The following is a 17769-nucleotide window of genomic DNA, read 5'->3' on the forward strand; positions in this document are numbered from 1 at the left end:
GTTTTGTGCTGTTCGTCCTCCTGATGCAGCCTCCCCTTTTTATCGGACTGGGAGCAGGAGGTCACTGACCCTCCCCCTGGTGAGTCCACGCTGAACGGCAGAGCACGGCTGATTAACTCCTCCCCTCTACGCCGATCACACACTACAATCCCCAAACAAAGATTTCATTTTCTTTCCTTCTGGTGAAAATATTTTTCTATATGTGAATTTTTTTTAAATTCCTGAAATGCTGAACTTGATGAGATGATGGAGGGTGAGGATGAGGAGGGTGAGGAGGGCGAGGGGGGTGAGGAGGGCGAAGAGGATGAGGAGGGTGAGGAGGATGAGGAGGCTAAGGAGGGTGAGGAGGCTGAGGAAGATGAGGAGGGTGAGGAAGATGAGGAGGGTGAGGAGGATGAGGAGGCTAAGGAGGGTGAGGAGGCTGAGGAAGATGAGGAGGGTGAGGAGGTTGAGGAAGATGAGGAGGGTGAGGAACGTGAGGGGGGTGAGGAGCGTGAGGAGGTTGAGGAAGATGAGGAGGGTGAGGAGGCTGAGGAGGGTGAGGGGGGTGAGGAAGATGAGGAGGGTGAGGAGGCTGAGGAGGGTGAGGGGGGTGAGGAGGCTGAGGAGGGTGAGGGGGGTGAGGAGGCTGAGGAGGGTGAGGAAGATGAGGAGGATGAGGGGGGTGAGGAGGGTGAGGAAGATGAGGAGGGTGAGGAACGCGAGGGGGGTGAGGAGGCTGAGGAGGGTGAGGAGGTTGAGGAAGATGAGGAGGCTGAGGAGGGTGAGGAGGTTGAGGAAGATGAGGAGGGTGAGGGGGGTGAGGAGGTTGAGGAAGGTGAGGAGGGTGAGGGGGGTGAGGAGGGTGAGGAGGGTGAGGAGGTTGAGGAAGATGAGGAGGGTGAGGGGGGTGAGGAGGTTGAGGAAGATGAGGAGGCTGAGGAGGGTGAGGAGGGTGAGGGGGGTGAGGAGGCTGAGGAGGGTGAGGAGGTTGAGGAAGATGAGGAGGGTGAGGGGGGTGAGGAGGTTGAGGAAGATGAGGAGGGTGAGGGGGGTGAGGAGGTTGAGGAAGATGAGGAGGCTGAGGAGGGTGAGGAGGTTGAGGAAGATGAGAAGGGTGAGGGGGGTGAGGAGGCTGAGGAGGTTGAGGAAGATGAGGAGGGTGAGGAGGTTGAGGAAGATGAGGGTGAGGAGGTTGAGGAAGATGAGGAGGGTGAGGGGGGTGAGGAGGTTGAGGAAGATGAGGAGGCTGAGGAGGCTGAGGAGGGTGAGGAGGTTGAGGAAGATGAGAAGGGTGAGGGGGGTGAGGAGGCTGAGGAGGTTGAGGAAGATGAGGAGGGTGAGGAGGTTGAGGAAGATGAGGGTGAGGAGGTTGAGGAAGATGAGGAGGGTGAGGGGGGTGAGGAGGTTGAGGAAGATGAGGAGGCTGAGGAGGGTGAGGAAGATGAGGAGGGTGAGGAAGATGAGGAGGCTGAGGGGGGTGAGGAGGCTGAGGAGGGTGAGGAGGCTGAGGAGGTTGAGGAAGATGAGGAGGGTGAGGAGGGTGAGGAGGTTGAGGAGGGTGAGGAAGATGAGGAGGGTGAGGGGGGTGAGGAGGCTGAGGAGGGTGAGGAGGGTGAGGAGGTTGAGGAGGGTGAGGAAGATGAGGAGGCTGAGGAGGGTGAGGGGGGTGAGGAGGCTGAGGAGGGTGAGGAAGATGAGGAGGCTGAGGAGGGTGAGGAGGGTGAGGAGGTTGAGGAGGGTGAGGAAGATGAGGAGGGTGAGGAGGGTGAGGGGGGCGAGGACACACTCACCTTGTGGTATCCGGTCTTTGCAAAGATCTGCAGATTCCCGTCTCCGGTCATCAGGGAGCCGTAGTTTGAGCCTCTCTGGAAACAAACACACGCTCAGAGTCAGTGTGACCTTCATCATCTTCATCATCCTCGTCACACCAAGGATTACCATGGTGACGATAATGATCGTGTAAAAACACCGCACGTGTACGCTCACTCGGCACTTTATTAGGAACACGTGTGCAAACTCATCTGCTTCCTGGAGCTGTTCCTAATATTCATGTGTCACTGACACGTCTCTAGAGCAGAATATTAGGTACAGCCTGGACTCTCATCCAGTAATGTGCCGCCCTCACCTTTCCCATCTCGTCACCTTTCCAACATCAAAGATGGTGCAGGTGTTCCTAATAAACTGCTCGTGGGAGTGTGTTTTCACTGTGAAGGCATCTGTCGGATTTACAGACAGCGAGAAGAATTCTGGGAGTTTCCTCGGAGCTGATTTCAGGCCTCGTTATTTTCTGTTCCACAGTTTAGTCTAAAACGTAACGGCGACCTGAGCTCGACGCACATCTTTATTTACATCTACCTTTGATTAGAACGCCTGTCATCAGAAGCCTTACGTACACCTCAAACCTTTAATCAGCGTCACTGCGTGGGAGTGTGCGCGCACTTACCAGTGACAGTGTGAGCTTGCTGCCGCTCCGCAGCACCTTGTTCAGGTCGCTCATCTGGATGTCGTCCCAGGAGATCCTCCAGAGCTGAGCTACCAGCTCCTTCTCCAGCTTCATCCTCCTGCAGCACAAACACTCTTCCTCAGTGACTCACCTTCATCTTCCTCCAGGTGAAGCTCAAAGACGGTCAGACACAGTCTGTCTAATTACAGTTCGCACACGCTCAGTAGTACCAACTCATTCTAAATCATTCTTCTCTGAGTGCACCAAAGAACTTGATCGTGTGGTGATGTAGCACGATCTCTCCACATGCTACTGCCCTCACATGACCAGGTGGTGGAACTGCAGCAGCTCTCACCTGTAGATGAAGATGGCGATGGTCAGGATCAAGATGAAGAAGAAGACGACCACGATGGAGACCATCTGGTAGATGGTGATGGTCTCTGACAGAGAGAGGAGGAGAAGACTGTTATTAACCCACAGACACACTATGTGATCTCACGATTCAGAACCAGAACCATGAGGACCATTAGGACCATGAGGACCACAAGGACCATCAGAACCATCATGACCACGAGGACCTTCAGGACCATGAGGACCACGAGGACCATCTGAACCATTAGGACCACGAGGACCATCAGAACCATCAAGACCATGAAGACCTTCAGGACCATGAGGGCCATCAGGACCACGAGGACCATCTGAACCATTAGGATCACGAGGACCATCAGAACCATCAAGACCATGAAGACCTTCAGGACCATGAGGGCCATCAGGACCACGAGGACCATGAGGACCATGAGGACCACGAGGACCATCTGAACCATTAGGACCACGAGGACCATCAGAACCATCAAGACCATGAAGACCTTCAGGACCACGAGGACCATCAGAACCATCAAGGCCATGAGGACCTTCAGGACCATGAGGGCCATCAGGACCACGAGGACCATCAGAACCATCAAGACCATGAGGACCTTCAGGACCATGAGGACCACGAGGACCATCAGAACCATCAAGACCACGAGGACCATCAGGACCATGAGGACCATCAGAACAATCAAGACCATGAGGACCATCAGGATCATCAGGATCATCAGGACCATGAGGACTAACAGGACCATGAGGACCTTCAGTACCACGAGGACCATGAGGACCATCAGAACCATCAAGACCACGAGGACCTTCAGGACCACGAGGACCATCAGGACCACGAGGACCATCAGAACAATCAAGACCATGAGGACCATCAGGATCATCAGGACCATGAGGACTAACAGGACCATGAGGACCTTCAGTACCATGAGGACCAACAGGTCCATCAGGACCATCAGGACCACACATTTTTAAAACGAGTTCTTCCTGATCTGGGCTGTAGCTCAGCTGGTAGCACAGGTCACCTACTAATCGTGAAGGTTGTTGGTTCGATCCCATTCTTGATGTATCCATCAGAGTGTGAATGCTAGATAGGAAGCACTTACATGTGTGTGTGAATGCTAGATAGGAAGCACTTACATGTGTGTGTGAATGCTAGATAGGAAGCAGTTACATGTGTGTGTGAATGCTAGATAGGAAGCACTTACATGTGTGTGTGAATGCTAGATAGGAAGCACTTACATGTGTGTGTGAATGCTAGATAGGAAGCACTTACATGTGTGTGTGAATGCTAGATAGGAAGCACTTACATGTGTGTGTGAATGAGGTGCTTTGAGTGCTCATAAGAACCAGTCCATATGAACTTTGACCTCAGACTGATCTTTGGCATACTGACTTGCGAGGCAGACTTGGTTGTCGTTCTTGAAGCCGCAGACAGGAAAATCAGGGGGAGGGGCTCCGCCCAGCCAGTACAGGTGTGTTCCAGGTATGGCGGTCAGATGCTCCTCAGTGGTGCTGTACACCATAGCGATCTGCGAGGAGGAGGAGGTGTGGTTAACGTCCCTGGATTCGCGCAGACGTTCTAACATTCGTTACTCTAGTTTATGTTTTCAAAGGTCACAAAAACGCTGAGCGCTGAGTCGGAGCCTGTGAGGACACAACCAGCACGTTTCTGTTGTGTCTGTGTTTAGTGTGTTCACCTGGAAGGTGGTGCTGTTGGTGTCTACGATGTCCCACAGAGCAAAGTCGGTCTCTCGGTCCCCGCTCTCATCCAGGTGGAGCAGCCCTGTCACACCTGAGGAGAAGCACACAGGTACACAGGTGAAGCGTCTCCTTGTCTGAAGGTTAAAGCTGTTCGCGGTGAAACGATGGAAGAACGACTTCATGAGTTTCACATAATTCACATCATTTCCTCCTAATAAACCTGAGTGCATCTCACACCACCATCCACCTGCTGCACCGCCTAAGGGAATTCTATTTCACCACCATCAACACCACCAAAACCATCACCTTCATCACCACCAACACCATCACCTTCATCACCACCAACACCATCACCTTCATAACAACCAACACCATCACCTTCATCACCACCAACACCATCACCTTCATAACAACCAACACCATCACCATCATCATTGTTTGTTAACCAGCCTCTGAGCAGCCGTCATCAACAAACACTCAATTCATCCTTCATGAAAACTTTCATCTTTTAAGCATAAATCTGACACTAACTACAAACTACAGACTAAAAACTACAAATATGTCCAACCCCCTGATAGGCTTCTCTCTTCAGCTGCTTTTCCTGGGCTGTTAGTGATGAAGAAAAAAGCAAAACCAGGCGTGGAATCAATTAAGTTAACAACTGATGGACAGGAAGAAGCTCGTCCGTCAGTGAAGGTTCTGTTTTTTTGTGCTAGGAGTCTAAACTGACAGAGGAACAGATGAAAGCGAAGTGGAACAGACCAGAACCTCACTGAAACCACACTCTAACAACCTGAACGGGTCCCAGCTGCAGGAGGGAAAAACATAAAAGTCAAAGATCCAAATGAAACGCCCGACAGCTGCAGAGATGACCGACAAACAGAGAAAGCTCGAGCAGCAGGCCTCCGTGTGCAGACGACAGCACTGAGTAACATATATGTTATTATCATTATTATTTTTATTGATGTTAATAATTGGACTTTACAGACGTTTCAAACTTCTCAGGTTTCAGCTTCCAGAACCGCCACAGCTGGCAGCAGGACGGCCCAACAGGCAGGTACAGGTTACCTGATAAAACGGTCTTATTAACACTGGTGAGGTTATCGATGTTCAGCTGGAGAACAGAGCGCAGAGGTGGATGAGTTCATAAGAACGATCTGTCCCCCAAAATCCAACACGTGACAGCAGGAAACACAACAGGAAGCAAAGACTGAGGAGAGAGGAGGTCGTGCATGAAAACAGTCACACAGACAGGAGATGTTAATTACAGACAATCAGCAGGAGGAGAGTGAGTGTGCACGCTGAAGAGGGGCTGAGTGGCGCTAACCACCCAGATGAACCATCGCCATAGAAACAAAGCCATTAGAGTTTAGGAGGGAGCTGATTGGTTGTAGAGGTCGAGCATGGAGGAAGCAACAGATCAAAGGGATTAAAACAGAGGTAAATGACACACACTCAGCACGACTGTGAGGCTCTCCATCGTCTCCATGACGTCTCGGCTGATACTCCGGGACGCCGGGGCGGAGGGGACCCACACTCAGACGTGAACACTATCACAGAAGCTGAGAAACACCAACTACCATTTGTTTTTAAATTTACACCAGACTGAGAAGCCATGGAGCGGGTTCGGGGGTCATGACCCCGACCTTTGAACTCACAGGGTTAAAGCCACAACAGCTGTCACACCCACACCTTAGCTCCTGTATGTGCAAAAGCCACGCAGGGAAACGATGGCGCTCATCAATCACATGCCCGTAAACCCTGGGTGTAACCCCGCCCTCCCTTCAGCACTTGAGCGTTTGGAGCTCAGAGCGAACAAACGCGTGGTGGTGGAGTGCAGAGGTCAGGCTGTGGGCTGATGATGGCGTGGAGGTCGCGAGCTCTCATGCCATTTCCTGGAACCACGATCTTCCTCCGACCTTCAGGCTCTGGAAGAATGATGTTTTCATGTGTTACTTAGAAACAGGCGACAGGATCGTCCAGCGATGAGCCAGACTCTGATCTAAAGATAAGGATTCATCGCAGTGAGACGTGCTTTATGGTGCTGTTTTATAAAAGTGCTGCTTTAAATCATTATTGGATCCTTTTATTGTCCACAGAGTTTTTATGGGTCCTTTCAGGGTTTCGGTCTCTTGTGTTCTTATCTGCTGACTTCAAAAGACAAAGTTTTGATTTCTGATGCTTTCAGGAGGAAAGAACAAAGAAATATTTCAAACAAACAGAACCAATAAAACTCAAAAACATGAACAGCACATTCATGGATACATTCAGCTAAGGACACCCATCGTGAGCAGCTTTGCATGATTACGGTTCAAAATAATCCTTCTTTATCTTAAACTGGGCCGTGCAGCCCCTGAGATTGTTTAACAGAGCACACTCAGATCAGTACAAGCGATCGATAAATAATAAGCCATAATAAAGTAATGCTGAGAAAATAAAAGTAATGCTACAGCGTAGATACAACGAGACAATAAAAACATGGACTAAGTGATTGGCTGTCACGTAACAACGAGGCGCGGGTCCACGGAGGGCGAGCGGCGGTCCAAGGATGACATTTAGAGAGACGTGCTGATTGGACAGCGAGCTTTCCTGCTGTTTTAATGTCAGCTTATTAAAAAATCATAAATATATGTGGACCACACACACATGCACACACACACAGTCATGTCTTCTTCCTGGAAATCCGATCTAACATTAACTTCAGCTCGACCAACCCTAACCTCCCCGTGACTTTAATATGTAATGATTTACGAGTTTGTCCCCACGAGGAACTCAGGACCGCAGAATGTGACCATGTAAACACATCTATGTCCTCACAACATGAGTCACGCCTGCAGCTGTTAACACTGACCCCAGTAAGTTTACGTGTTCCTGGGAGGTCATGCCTTACTTTCCAGGAATCGCTGTGTGCTTGCTTAGCGTGTCTGCGTGTGCATGTGTGTGTGAAGGGCCAACGAAGACGAGTGAAGGTTAGTCTTTACGAGATCATGGGATAGTAAATGACTCATCTGAATCCAGGACTTCTGCTTTCACCTGTGAACTATAAGAAAACTGCTTGACCGGCTTTTACTGGGATTACAGTCAGTGTGTAATCCCAGTAAAATCCCAAAATCGCTCCAAAACAATCCAACCCTGTATGAAGTACTAAACCAGTCCAACATCAGCCAAAACCAACAACAGTGACCAGCCAGTCAAAAACCAGCCACAAAACTGTCCGAGACAATCGTAACACAGCACAGAGTCCAACTACAAGCCAATACCTCATAAACAATGTCCAACAATATCTATTAACCACGTCCAATTATAAACAATGATCTAACCAATCAACATTCAGTCCCAGACCAAGTCAGGCCAACAAACAACATCCAGTCCAACCAGCTCCAGTCTCACACCAAAGTCCACCTCTGAACCAAAGCTGCAGCTGTATGGTCAGTCTGAGCAGGCGGCGCTCAAACATGGCTCTGTGTTTCTATGACAACTCTACAACAGAAAGAGAGTGGTGAAAGCTAAAGGTGGCGCTCTCAGGACGCACCGCACTAAGGCGAGTCGTGTTCTTGTTGGTAGGTTGGTGTGATCGGAAACCTCTGGGACAGTCATCCACATCCTGGTAGACAAGCTTAAAGAAGAACTTTTAAAGTCTTGAACTTTAAACGTTTTAACTTTCAGAAGCTGCCTTCGTTTTTAGCCTCTTTAGACATTTATGGCTCCAGCTGAAAGTAACGTGAGTAGACACGTCTGAAGTGCTCGCCCTGAACTGGAGCAATGAAGCTTTTAACACTGAAACACAGGATCTCTGTGTGCAATGAAAAAGGCTTAAACCCACAGGCAGCATGTCCTTCAGCATGTTTCCTGTTCCCGAGCTCTCAGGCGCTCCACACTCAGACGCACAACAACGTTTTGTCTCTTTACCAACTTCCAGTTCATTTGACAGAACTGAACCACTGCCTGAGACAGTCAGTGACTGTGGAGGTGAAGGGACAGTATTCACCAGTGAAAACTGGCACTGGAGAAAAGAAGCAAGCAGGATAAGAGCATGTAATGACTCCGTAATGACTGAAACAGCAATCAAGGAAAATGTTCATTCATTTAGGGCTTGAAGGTGTGAAAGGAAACAGGCAGAGGATGGTGGGACAGATATCTGAATGCTGCATCATGCTGACACTCGTGAGGATGAATGGGTGGGTGGAGGCATCTTCCACGCAGGTTTGCTTTGTATGGACATTTGTTCCTGACCTCTTCAGAGAAATCTGTGTTTTAGTGTATCGAACAAGTCTTAAATGTTCACAGAGCCGACTGCGGTGTCATGTTATCCTTCATCGTATCCACGTCCACACCAGGGCTGGCTTTTAAAAATCTATTTCCTGATTCAAATCGATTTTGGTCTGAATAAAGCGATCTCGATTCATTAAATCCTGGATTTAAATATAAATGTAATTTATCAGAAACTCCAGAATCAGCTCAACCAGGAGATGAGAGCAGAAACACAGAGCGTGGATCGTCCACAGAGCGTGGATCGTCCACAGAGCGTGAATCGTCCACAGAGCGTGGATCGTCCACAGAGCGTGAATCGTCCACAGAGCGTGGATCGTCCACAGACGCGCCGTCGGGGCTGAAACACTCAGATTCTGCAGGTTTCGTCTCTCTGACAAAAACTGACTGAAGCAGAAAGAAGCTCAAACTTCACGTTTGAGAAACGTCGTCATGACTTCTCTCTGACTTTGGCTGTTTTACTTCCTGCACAGCTGTCTCTCCCTCGGTGCACTCAGACACCAGTTTACCATCAAATCTCCGTCTCCTGCTGATCACGCTCTGCTGCTGCGCTCGCTGCTGTCGGCCTCTGACAGCAAAGCCTCATCTCTGTTCAAACTGAAGACATTTAGACTTCAGTGATTGCTCAGCTGTGATCGAACCTCTGTGACTCTGCTTCACTTCAGCAGCATCAGCTTCACGCGTTGATTCACGGTTTGCTTCAGTTTTTGATCGACTGCAGAAGATTTTGAAGCTTCTCTGCTATAAAAAGCCAGAACAGGAAAACCTGCTTCATGTTTTATCCTCAGTTACTTTGACACAAAGACGTCTGCTGTGATGCTCACACCTCTGATGGAGTCTCAGTGTCAGCTTTGTCTTATACATGGATACGTGCTGATAAACGATCAGAGTCTGAACCCGTCCCTGCTTCACAACTCACAGTTGAAATACGTTCCAGTATTTCATCGCTGTATGTGGCTGACGTTCCCAAACCCCGGGTACATCACTTCACGTGTCTGTGCTTCCTAAGACGGCGTCTTCAGCGCTGACTAGAGCGGGAAACGTGGCTGTAACGTTGGACATGGACCTCTCTGATCAGTGTTGACGTTTTCTATGATTCTGATGTGACTGAATGGCGTGAGTGCGAGACACCATCATAAACCTGGACCACCTGTCCCAAGGCTCAGCACTGGAGTGCTTATCCAGCCTGGAGTCTTGGCATCTCGAGTTCGAGCGTTCCAATCCAGGATTTGCTGGCTGGAGTTCCTGGAAGCGGCCGAGCTAATCGACACACAACACAGGGCATCAGGGTGAACGCTGGTTTCACGTGTGAGGCTGTGAATAGTTTCTGCTGGAACATGTGATCTCCAGCACCCAAACCGACTTCTTTGCAGCTTTTTGGGATCGTGCGGACAGCTGAGCGTGCGCTCCGGCCTCGTTCTTTGCATCCTGATGAAACACCGTCTCCATGACATCAAAGCAGATTAAAGCTGCACTTTCACAGCTGTTACTGTTCCCGTCCATGGAGGTTTATCCAGTCTGACACCAACAGCCAGTGCACCAACATTACTGTTTCCCGGTGAGCCTGTCTACCTCCCACCTCAGGAACTCTTCTCTCTCATTCAGCTCCTCTTCTGTAGCCTTCCAATAAATCCGTCCGGCCAGCAAACTGGAAGGTCCCACCTTACAGTGACCCACCTTCACATCAGCCAGCTGTGTTCACCAGTGTTGGTCAAGTTACTTGAAAAAAGTAATCAGTAACTAATTACCGATTACTCCCCCAAAAAAGTAATCCCGTTACTTTACTGATTACTTATTTTGAAAAGTAATTAATTACTTTGTTACTAGATTTACAACCTGAATAGGTGATAAAGCGATAGATCTTTCAGCCCAATTCTACTTTTTCTACATAATCCATCATACAAAATGTAATCAAATGGAAAAGTCTCTTTTTAAAACTTGTTTTATTAGTTTTAATCTTTTAACTTTATGCATCAAGCAAAAATTTAATTATATGCAACATTCACTGACTGGAAGAAATTAGTTTAACATTTAAACCTATTTTTGCACATTCCAGCTTATAAAGCAAAATATTTTTTGTGTTTACACTCAGTCTTTCAAATAGATGCAAGTAAAACACAGCAGAAAATAAATAAAGTCAAAGACTAGCAGCCCTTTTGCTCTATTTTCACCTGTAAAGCAGGAGTGGGGCAGGCGGAGGTTTACCCTGGTGCAGGTGTGCCGCAGCGGTCAGTGGAAGGATACGGCAGTTTCTCTGTGAGTTTCCCATTACGTCGTAGCTACTCGGTGCTTGCTCGAAAGTTTAGGGTTTTTTTCGCTGTAAAAAGAAGTTTTCTTCCCACGCACAACGGACGCTGATGTTTTTGTCACTTTTTATGGAATCAAACTCAAAGTAAGGTCAGTACTTCCACGCTTTAAACGCTGCACGCTCATACTCTCTCCGCACTCGATATATGATCCATTGTTGATCTGCACACAGCTGTTGTTACGAACGTCGCACTCGCTTACGTCACTGTCATGAGACATTCTCGCAAAAAAAATCACGGTTTTAGTAACGCAGTAACGCAGCGTTCCTACGGGAAAGTAACGGTAATCTAATTACCGTTTTTGCAATAGTAATCCCTTACTTTACTCGTTACCTGAAAAAAGTAATCGGATTACAGTAACGCGTTACATGTAACGCGTTACTGCCCATCTCTGGTGTTCACTAAAGTGAAACATGGAGTCCTACAACACTGGTGGCCTAAACAAGCCCTTGTTCACGCGCTGGTCTCAGTGTGGCTGACTGAGAGAAACCAGATCATTGGGCATCCGAACAACATCCTCTGCAGCACGCCGACAGCTACACGTCTCACAGCTGTCATTGACCGACATGTTTTTGGGGCTGGTTTTTAAAATAAGAAAAGGAAGCCCGTTAGCAGCTGGATGGACGATTCTCCTCCTCAGCCTTTTGGAAACATCTGTGAATCCTGGTCCACTGGGTGTCAGACAGGTTAATCTCACCTGTGAAGCTGAACTGGGTACCTGGACTGGATCCCAGGGTAACGTGGCAGTTCAGTACTCCAATCCAACCCAAGAGCTACAACTGCTGCTGGGTTGTTCTAACCTTTTCACCCGTTCAGCATCAGCTGAACGGGTGGGTTAATTAGACATTTCTCCAGCAGCAGCAGCAGCGGGTTGGCCTGTGACCTCAGGGTCTCTGCTGATTATCAGAGCCTCAGTGCACTGCCTCATCAAGTCAAGAGGCTTTACTGTCATTTCAACCATGTGCAGTGGGACCGTACGCAGTCCCTCCGAGACCACGGTGCTACATATGACAATCAACACAAAGCGCAAGTGTGCAAAAAACCCTAGACAGAGCAGAAGCATACAGACACACACAGTGCAACAATGACAGTGGGTTGTGCAAACAGACTGAGCGTTGTGCTCATCTGCAGGAATGACAGAGGACGAGGCGGTATGTCCTCAGCGTCACAAACTTTCCATCTCGGGGATCATCCAGAATTTTCCAGATCAGGTTTAGAAACTTTTCCTGAATAAACTGTGTCCTGAAATTTGACCCCAGCTGTTTCCTCCCGAGAGCCGTCTCAGCGAGCTGCTGCATTAAATCTGCTGCAGACCTGCTGTAATATTCCCGATCGTTCAAACGTGCTGCGACGTGTTCGTCCATTAGTTAATGGAGCGGAAACAGCAGAGAGGAAGCTGTAATCTGATCTTCTCACTCCGATTCACGGTCTTCACAGCCGGCCTGCCTCCTTCCTCTCGTGTCCTGTTTGTCATGGAGATTATCTCTGATGAGATCTTATTAGCCACCCTCCCTTTCTTTCTGTCTCATTCACAGCTTTTCCGTCTCTTGTAACGCTCATTCTGCCTGATCACGGATCATCCTGCGGAGCGCTGTGGTCTGTAACCTCCCGTTAAGCATGAATGTGCACAGGGGTAGATAATCTGCTGTGTGGAGGAGAGAGAAGGCAGAGTCACGCAGACAGGAAGCTGGAAGAAACAACTATCGCTGCAAACGAATCAAAGACTCTGAAGCTGCAGATGCAGAGAAACCTGCGTCATGGAGACAGCGTCTAGAGTGCAGGACGCTGTGAATCTGCAGACACGGACACGTTTTCACTGTGAAAGTTGAGACGATGTTTGAACATTAACATCTCAAAGACTTTTGTCGAGTTCAAATCTGAAAAGGTTCAGTTCACTAATAAAAACTTCACACTGTAAAAGACGTTAAACAATTAAACAATCGAACATTAAAATTCAAATCGGATCATCTCCTGATTGTTTGTTTTGTGGCACAGTTTGTCAGATTTTGCTCTTCTACCATGAAATTTGAATAAAAATGTAGTTTTCTTAATTTATGTGACTCAGAATGTAAAAAACCACCATCTGTCACTCGTGTGTGTTTGAATACGGACTCTGGAGAGCAGCTGGAGTTGTTGTCAAAAGTCCCTGAATTTGATCTTTTTTAGCTTTCGAGATATTCACGTTCAAGCACTCCGTCAGATTTCAATGTGTGGAAGAAATGGTGTGAAAGTGGGCTGACGGCCATTTTTCAAGAAGACCTTGAAACGTATTTGATATATTGTTCTTTATATTTCATATATATATATATTTCATTTAATGGATATGGCAAATTACTGTAGCATATCCATCCATACTGGATGTATGGATGGATATGCTACGCAGATGACACCAAGAGTTATCTATCCATGAAGCCAGATAACATAAATGTATCACCCTATCAGAGCACTTCGCTCTCGCTCTGCAGGCCTACTTGTTGTTCCTAGAGTATTTAAAAGTAGAATGGGAGGCAGAGCCTTCAGTTTTCAGGCCCCTCTTCTGTGGAACCAGCTTCAGTTTGGATTCAGGAGACAGACACTATCTCTACTTTCAAGATTAGGCTTCAAACTTTCCTTTTTGCTAAAGCATATAGTTAGGGCTGGACCAGGTGACCCTGAATCCTCCCTTAGTTATGCTGCAATAGACGTAGGCTGCCGGGGATTCCCATGATGCACTGGGTGTTTCTTCTTCACTCACTATGTGTTAACAGACCTCTCTGCATTGAATCATATCTGTTATTAATCTCTGTCTCTCTTCCACAGCATGTCTTTATCCTGTCTTCCTTCTCTCACCCCAACCAATCACAGCAGATGGCCCTGCCCCTCCCCGAGCCTGGTTCTGCTGGAGGTTTCTTCCTGTTAAAAGGGAGTTTTTCCTTCCCACTGTCGCCAAAGTGCTGCTCATAGGGGGTCATATGATTGCTGGGCTTTTCTCTGTATGTATTATTGTAGGGTCTACCCTATGTTTGGAAGGCTGGATGGATGTGTCATGGCCCCGCCCCCCTGTGAGTGCGTCATGTTTTGGCGCCGAGCTCGGCCTTTGTGCAGTCGTGTGTTTACGTGTTCGTGTTCCTCTGGCGACCTGACAGCTGGATGTGGGGTCTGTCTCTGACATACTGCAGGTTCACATCTGTTTTTGGACCTGGAAGCTGAAAGCTGTTGCTTGGTAACCACATCACCTCATCTCACGGCTTATAAATCAGAGATTAGGAAGACTGACAGATCTCATTAGGACACTGCACTCCTCAAACAGGTAAACAGGTTCATCACACAGGAGGCATGAAAGCTCACCACCAGCTGCCCGCAGTAGACGACACATAGACGAGGGTCCGGCGTGGTGGCCCTGCAGGTGTCTGCGCTCATAAACGCTTTATTTCAAATAAAGAGTGCGTGCAGACCGGGTTCAGTGACAGCTGTCCTGGAAACAGAGGGGGAGGTTCAGCTCAGGGAAGGAGGAGACCAGCCCCCTCCTAGCAGGAGTCATATTTCACACCACAGGAAGTCTGCTTCACCGTTTATTCGCAGGGAAACGCGATAACGTCTGCCAGAGAGCGTTCAACGATCCACAATCTGCTTTTTCCAGTCAGGACACGATCGCAGCATCCACAAATCAAATCTCCATCCTTTCAGTCGGGTGGGTGACGGCCCTTTTTAGGAACAGCTGACAGTCTGGGCCGGACCATTTCCCCAGCTCGCCATCTCTTCAGTAGACTCTCTCTGATTGGCTGTTGTAATAAATTGAGGGTGTGAACAGTTTCAAATGTTTCTGCAGATCTGTCACATGACCAACACTTTGTGCTCAACACCGTAAATCACCTTTGATGCTTTTACGAGAACACCTTTAAGGCACGAGTGCATAAACGGAGGCTCGTCGGCTGAAGCGGTCTCGTCTGCGTGAGCGCAGACACGGTGACGCTAACGAGGCCTTGCCGTGATGGATGTGGACAGGACGGAGCAGAGGAGAGGCAGGCGGGTGGAGGACAGGCTGAAAGCAGGACTCTGGTTTCACATGATTCGATTTCCAAGATATTTTTAGGAGATGTCCAGGGCTGGCTGACAGCGAGGCGAGGAGGTCAGAGCGTTTCAGTAACAGGAGAAAAATCAGAGGGAGGAGCGCTCACAAAGCCTCTTGAATATCAGCGACTCCCCCGGAGCAGCGCTGGCTTCTGATCCTGAGGAAACACTGCTGTCTGCACACCTTTACCTGCACCGCAACACCTGGCGGGGCGGCACCAGCCCACGTCTGCTTGGGTCTCACCTGTCGGACGAGTGTTTCTAACTGCAACCACCCGGCTGCTGTTTGGCACTTTAGACATGTCACAAAGGTCAAAGGTCACTCTCCTCCTCCATCTCAGCAGGGACGCTGATGTTCATCGAAACATTGTGATGTGGACGGGAGACTGCAAGCCGTTCACGTCTCCGTCATCACATGACTCGCGGTCGTATACGAAGCTCTCAGCTTCAGTCACGACCAGCGTCTCTGACATCACAGCCCTGAAGCCTTTCACGCCTTCCACCTGACCCGCAGAGACCCCTCAGACCTCTGACGGTCACTGGGATGCTGTGATGGTTTTTCCAGAACATCCCACAGAAGCTGAGCCGATGAGCTCTGTGGAGTCAGCTCGCTCGTTGCCGTGTTCCTGCAGGATGGCGTGCACCGCAGACGGGGAGAGGGAGGACGTCACCTGTCCTCTCACACTTCCTCTGCAAGCCGGCCCTTCTGCAGGTAAGTAATGCACCTGGCCTCCTCCTTCCTGTGGCGGTCCGGTTCACACGCTGGTCTGCAGCTCTGGCTGCAGCAGGATGAGACCAGGCTGAGATACCCCCACCACTCTTCGCCACAGCGACGGCGATGTGCTGGGCGATTCTTGCACAGATCGAAACGATGAGCGCACGACGTGAAAAACATCTTAGAGCCGCCGGCGGCTCAGCAGTGAGTTATGAAGCGTTTGCGTTGATCAGCGGACCAGCGGACCCTGAAACCACGGCAACTCTGTAGGAATGAGACTGAGCGTGTCCTTTCCTACAGCCGTTTCTTTCACTGATGACCCCTGATGACCTTTGACCTCAGGCCCTTCAAATGGTCCCGACAAGCACAGCAAACGGCAGGCGGGTAAACGGGTCCGACCTGTCAAAGGGCGTCTGATCGAGCCTCGCCGTGTTTGCGTGACCCTCTGTTAGCCGTGCGGTTTGTGTGTTTTCGAGGTCTGTGCGTCTCATTCATCACGGCTGAGCTCTGACGCCGTCACTCAGCGCTGGGATCAGCACTTTCTCTGAAGCACCTACGGCGCTGCTGCAGAGGAACAGGAAACAGGGCGAGACCCCATCACAGGCAGGGGCCAGCAGACGTGTCAGTGATGTCCCTGAACCTCGGTCACCTAAATCGCCGGCTGAGCTCGACCACCTTCCAGTGTGCGACGTTGGGATGACCAACGCCCTCCCCCGTCGCTTCACCTGCAGGCAACGACAGGACGGACACGGCAGCTACCAAAGAGGAGCTGCTCGGTAAAAAGAAAACATTTGGAGACTATTTTAGTGCTGTCAGCGTGACGTTGACGCCATAACTGCAAATCTCTATTAACGAGTTGCCGCGGATCGCCCCGTGCGTGGGGCTGGACGCGTTAACGAGCTAACCGCGCGAACGTGTTGACGCCTAAAATCCTTTCATTTTCTCAAAAATCGACAGCGCGCCTTATGTATGAATTCTGGTTGTGCTTGATGACCGCGAACTGATTTTCTGCGGTACACGGCGCTCAGCAATCTGTCACAAAGTGTTTTGGACTTTGCTGAGCTACGGAGCCGCACTGCTGGATGGATTGTTGGAGCGTTACAGCTGCCGAGGAGCCTCGCGGAGTGATACGTGCTGTGCTTCAGCGTAATGTTACCGTACTGTGTGCGTATAAGGACCACAGACGGCACCTGTTCAGAGACACGAAGCGGATGTCAAACTCCAGGCTGTCGGTCACGCAGCAGAACTTAAGAACAGAGCAGCTGTGAAATCTTTGTGATTATGCTCAGCGTCTGTTAGTTCACATTTTGACTGCACAGTTCTGAGCTCTTTGTTATGCACAAAAACAACATTGTTTTCTTTTATTTATGGAGCATTATTGTTTAATGAGTGCTCATAACTTATTTCTGAGTAATTTGTTCTTGTACATCTGCGCTGCATGTTAATGAGAGTGCCTGTGTGAGATCTGGGACACAGCTGTGACTGAGAACTCTCTTTGTTCTTACTTTGACTTTAAAAATATGGAGATCTATATCTTACATCACCATCCAGCTAAAGAATATCAAGATGTGAATTTTGGGTCATATCGCCCAGTCCTACACCAAACCATCATCATTTCAATCCCCCCAACCGAGCTTTACTCACCCAACCCCACCCGTCACTCACAGAACACCACGCCCCCCCCCCACACACACACCTGCAGAACAGCTCTGCTGCACAGTCGCACCAAACAGCCTCCGTCACAAAGGTGGAAACAGTAAGCCTCAGCTTTAAAGGAGACGAACGGCGAGCACTGACCGGGGAAGGTTCGGTTCCACATCCTCGGGGTCACGTCCTTCCCGTTCGGACGCTCGTTGGACGCCAACATGGACTCGTTCAAAGCGTGAGCGTAGAGCATCAGGCCGTCATAAAAGCCTCCAGCAATGATG

General features: G+C 49.3%; 1 protein-coding gene across 1 annotated transcript in view; it reads right to left on the minus strand.

Moving 5' to 3' along the window:
- The window catches only part of LOC146378493 (atrial natriuretic peptide receptor 1-like), a 54232-nt gene that overhangs the window by 13745 nt on the left and 22718 nt on the right, over window positions 1–17769 (minus strand). Inside the window, exons 5-10 of the mRNA XM_084944643.1 lie at window positions 17639–17769; window positions 4498–4592; window positions 4194–4329; window positions 2781–2865; window positions 2426–2543; window positions 1773–1847 (exon numbers count right to left, since the gene is read on the minus strand). The exon at window positions 17639–17769 is cut by the window's right edge and continues 5 nt beyond it. Coding sequence (XP_084800769.1) covers window positions 1773–1847; window positions 2426–2543; window positions 2781–2865; window positions 4194–4329; window positions 4498–4592; window positions 17639–17769 — 640 coding nt within the window. The remainder of the gene's footprint in view (window positions 1–1772; window positions 1848–2425; window positions 2544–2780; window positions 2866–4193; window positions 4330–4497; window positions 4593–17638) is intronic.

Source organism: Perissodus microlepis, chromosome 11, assembly GCF_051167445.1.
Source record: "Perissodus microlepis isolate ML-2025 ecotype Zambia chromosome 11, ASM5116744v1, whole genome shotgun sequence".
Lineage (NCBI taxonomy): Eukaryota > Metazoa > Chordata > Actinopteri > Cichliformes > Cichlidae > Perissodus > Perissodus microlepis.